The sequence below is a fragment of the Sinocyclocheilus grahami genome, unplaced genomic scaffold (genome assembly GCF_001515645.1).
Source record: "Sinocyclocheilus grahami isolate Dianchi unplaced genomic scaffold, SAMN03320097.WGS_v1.1 scaffold287.1, whole genome shotgun sequence".
Classification (NCBI taxonomy): Eukaryota; Metazoa; Chordata; class Actinopteri; order Cypriniformes; family Cyprinidae; genus Sinocyclocheilus; species Sinocyclocheilus grahami.
In genome coordinates, this window is record NW_015505466.1 from 405,406 (window position 1) to 409,935 (window position 4,530).

The window sequence follows — 4,530 nt, forward strand, 5'->3', positions numbered from 1 at the left end:
CGGTATGACCAAAAATTTATATCACGGTATTTTTCTGAATTATACCGGTTTCACGGTACATGACTGTATTTTTTTTTTTTCATGCATGACTGGGTGTTAATTAGGGCTGTGTGTCACCAGCAATGTCACGATACGATACGTATCACGATACTAAAGATACGATACGTATCACGATACAGGTCAATTTTGCAATTAAAAAACTGTAACAATCTTAACTTTCTCAAACACTTCACATTTTTAAACACCTTCACATTTTGGTCTCAAGTGGTGGAATGTGCAACAAAAGACATCACTTTACACAATTAAACCTTCAGATTTTTATGCAGAAACAACAACTGATCAACATGCTCAGGGTTAAGAGTACTCCTCTTTGCTGTAATGATATCTCCAGCAGTGGAGAACACCCTCTCTACAGAGGGTACAGCTTGCCAAGTTTGATATTAATGGGAAATCAGACTGGTGCTCCTTCCACCAGACGAGTGGATCTCCTGTAAGAGGTAATGCCTCTGTATCTCTGTATTTCCTGACTTCATCAGAGGCCTGATTATATGGTGACACAGGTGGATGTTTTGTTTTGGGAGGGGAAAATGCATCTCCAAATAAGTCCTCAAGAGCACAAGCGTCCACTTTCTTTCTCTTGCAGGGTGGGGACAGATCTGTCTCAGCATGCTTTCTGTTCTCTTCTTCATTATTCTGGTTCTGAAATAATCATAACATGACATTATAATTAGATCTCATGTAACCCACATTAATAAAAACTAAATATTTTCAGTTGATCTCCAACAAAACATTTTTAGTGTAGATGGATAAAACATATATGCAGTGTAAAAGAACCTATAAAACCAAGTAATAAGACAATAACTACCATTATAATATAACTAACTGATATAATGAACATTAACTAGTTTTCTGACAGTCTAAGTTACCCTTGCAAGTGAAGTCTGTGATGCCTCCATTGCCATTTTGGTGTAGACATCCTGTCGGTTCTCCTCCTCGAAAAAGGGCAGTGCTTTAAAGCGTAGATCCAGCGCTGAGGTCATGTTCAGAAAGGGCATTTCACGCTCATATCTTTTCTCCAGCCACAGCGATCTTTATGTCCCGCGTCACGGTTTTCAAGCTGAGTGCCGCGACTTAACTGCGCATGCAAAGGTGCGATGATTGAAACCGTAGGGGTTTTCTCATCCGACATAACGTGCGTTGCCAATTTAAGTGGCTTCAGTGCATTTATTACATCTTCAGCACAGGCTATGTCTGCTTCTGTTAATGTCCACAGATCTTTGGCATTTTTCCACACCTCAGCTGAGAGTAATGCGGCCCAAATTGCAGGCTGTTGTTCTACGAATCGCTCCAACATGTCATGTGCGCTGTTCCACCTCGTGCAGACATCGGTCATCAGCTTATGCTCAGGAAGGCCAAGTAACTTTTGCTTCTCGTGCAGGACATGGCAGGCGATTGTACTTTTCCTAAAAAATGTTGTGATGTTCCAAACTCTTCCGAGAAGACGGGAAACTGTCGGTAACTTCAGAGCCCGTTGAGCAGCCAGGTTCAAACAGTGCGCAAAGCATCTCACGTGAACTAATTTGGCTATTTCTGCAGCTACTGACATATTAGATGCATTATCAGTCACTAGCACTGGATCTTTGTCCTTTATTCCCCATTCGTGCATCACATCATTGAACAAATCTGCCATGTTCGCTCCTGTGTTATTGTCAAACATTGCTCTAGTCTGCAGAATTCGAGACAAGTTCCCATTGTGGCGCTTCAGTGCATTTATTACATCTTCAGCACAGGCTATGTCTGCTTCTGTTAATGTCCACAGATCTTTGGCATTTTTCCACACCTCAGCTGAGAGTAATGCGGCCCAAATTGCAGGCTGTTGTTCTACGAATCGCTCCAACATGTCATGTGCGCTGTTCCACCTCGTGCAGACATCGGTCATCAGCTTATGCTCAGGAAGGCCAAGTAACTTTTGCTTCTCGCGCAGGACATGGCAGGCGATTGGACTTTTCCTAAAAAATGTTGTGATGTTCCGAACTCTTCCGAGAAGACGGGAAACTGTCGATAACTTCAGAGCCCGTTGAGCAGCCAGGTTCAAACAGTGCGCAAAGCATCTCACATTAATTAATTTGGCTATTTCTGCAGCTACTGACATATTAGATTCATTTTCAGTCACTAGCACTGGATCTTTGTCCTTTATTCCCCATTCGTGCATCACATCATTGAGCAAATCTGCCATGTTCGCTCCTGTGTGATTGTCAAACATTGCTCTGGTCTGCAGAACGTTCGAGACAAGTTCCCATTGTGGCGTTATGTGGTGGCAGTTTATCGTAACATACAACTGGGTTGCTCGCGAAGTCCACGCATCGCAGGAAATGGAAACTCTCTCTGCAGAAGAGAGTGACAGCAGAACGTCTAGTTTAACTTCATCATACAAACGAGGAATTGCCTTTTCTGTTAAAAACTGACGTGTCGGTATTGTGTAACGTGGCTCACACTCGTGAAGCAATTGCCTTAAGCCGTTATTCTCGACAACACCGTATGGCCGTAAATCCTGACATATGAAATGCATTAAAGCATTTGTTATCTTCTAAGAGCGCCGAGACGTGGATGGGAGTTTTGAGTTAAAAACATCGGGCAAGGTTGGCTGCTTCTGAGACAACAGGTGTGTAACGTTACTGCTACCTGCCCCGATCAAGGCTAGGTGGTCTGGATGATGTCTCATCATATGCAGAGAGAGGTTCGTCGTGTTGCCAGAATACTTAACTTTTGCTTTGCAGTTCTTGCATATGGCATGACTCATGTCTAATGTCTCACTCTCCGGTTGAGTGTAAAACCCAAAATTGTCCCATATTTTTGTGTCGGCGGTGGCAGAATCCTCTGATCCATTTTGAATAGTGCGCTGCTGCTCACGTTGCTAAAATGGCCACTCGATGTCACGTGATGCGACAGTATCGATACAGCTGATACACGCATCGTCAGGAGTTCATGACGATGTATCGCTGTATCGATATTCTGAGCACAGCACTAGTGTTAACACCGGTATCACCGTCTATTGCGGCAAGCCTAGCAGCTACCCTGTCCAATGTTCATCACACTGCTTCATCTGGGTCATGGCACCAATGTTACTGGCTGCATTTTGCTCTGAGTGAGATCTGAACTCACAACCTCTGTACTGGGAAATAAGCAAGTGAATGAAGGAAGGCCCTCGAGCTCACCTGTAGACATGGTGCTGTTTTGATTCTCTCGGGAGATGTGTCCACTACAGTGCAGACAGGTTCTTGACATTACTTTTGCCCTGTTACTCTTGGGTAGTTAAAAGTTTTTGTGGTGCTTGACAGGGCAAGTTGCTATGATGCATTTTAGGTTAATTACATCTAGATCAAATGTGATCTGGCAAATGACGCAAACAGGTGAGACAGACAAAGCCTCTGCCAGTGTGCCACACAACTTTGCCAGTATAATTAAAATGGCAGGGCTGGGTGTCTGCAGTGTATGCCGGCAGGCAGTGTACTTGGAAAATAATGAAAAGTTCAAGTTTTTGAAGTTCATAATATTGCTGTAATGGTGATTATCCAGGCAGTTTTAGTTGCTATTTGGGTAACAGGTTACAATACAGTCCCATTAGTTATCATTTTGATTAGAGCTGCTCGATTATGAGAAAAATCATAATCACGATTATTTTGGTCAATATTGTAATAACGATTATTTAACTCAATTATGAGTGGGCCATATGACCAAAACATTATATGAATGATTTATTCTGCAGTCCGCAGCCGGAATATATCACTTTAAAGGATATGATTTTTCCTTTCTCTTTGGAGTTACAAGCTCTTGGTGCATAAAGAAGATCTTTAAAGTTGCAAAGACTAAAGTCTCAAATCCAAAGAGATATTCTTTATAAAAGTTAGGAGTCAACCACGCCTACCTAAAACGGCTCGTTCTAACACGCCCCCACATGTCTACGTCACGATGTGGGAAGATTTGCATAACGCCGCCCAAATGTTCACGCAAAGAAGGAAGGCGTAACTTTTATTCTCACTGTAATATTTTTGCTGCCGCCATGTCGTGAAGGCGCTGTGTGTTTCGTTGTGAAAGCGAAACTGCTTTGTTTGGCCTTCCAAAAGAGGACACGACTAAAAATCAGTGGTTAAGTTGTATTTACAACACTGTTCCAGAACAGTACAACCCAAATATTCAGATGTGTCCAGCGCATTTTATGGAGGACTGTTTCCTGATCTTGGTAGAGTAGACTACAATGCCGGCTGTTCTGACTCAAGACTGTAAGTAAGTTTTTTTTATATTGAAAGAATTTGCCACTGATGATTCAAATGCGAGTTTTGAGCAGTGTAGAGTAGCGCTTGTTGTTTGTCATTTCTCCGATCACAAATGCAGACATGGTTTTATGTTGATGCGGCGCAATGCAACGCGTAAAAAGACAGTATATGTCATTATAATCTGTCCCCACTGGATGCAACAAATGCCTCGTTTATAATGGGTATTAATGTTTTTGTCTCGTCGCTCCGGCCGGGA

The 4,530-nt window shown here is 42.6% G+C and overlaps 1 protein-coding gene across 1 annotated transcript in view; it reads left to right on the top strand.

The window, feature by feature from the left end:
- The first annotated feature begins 1,357 nt into the window (after positions 1-1,357).
- Positions 1,358-4,530, top strand: part of LOC107600595 (E3 ubiquitin-protein ligase KCMF1-like) — a 24,570-nt gene continuing 21,397 nt past the window's right edge. Inside the window, exon 1 of the mRNA XM_016292528.1 lies at positions 1,358-1,416. Coding sequence (XP_016148014.1) covers positions 1,358-1,416 — 59 coding nt within the window. The remainder of the gene's footprint in view (positions 1,417-4,530) is intronic.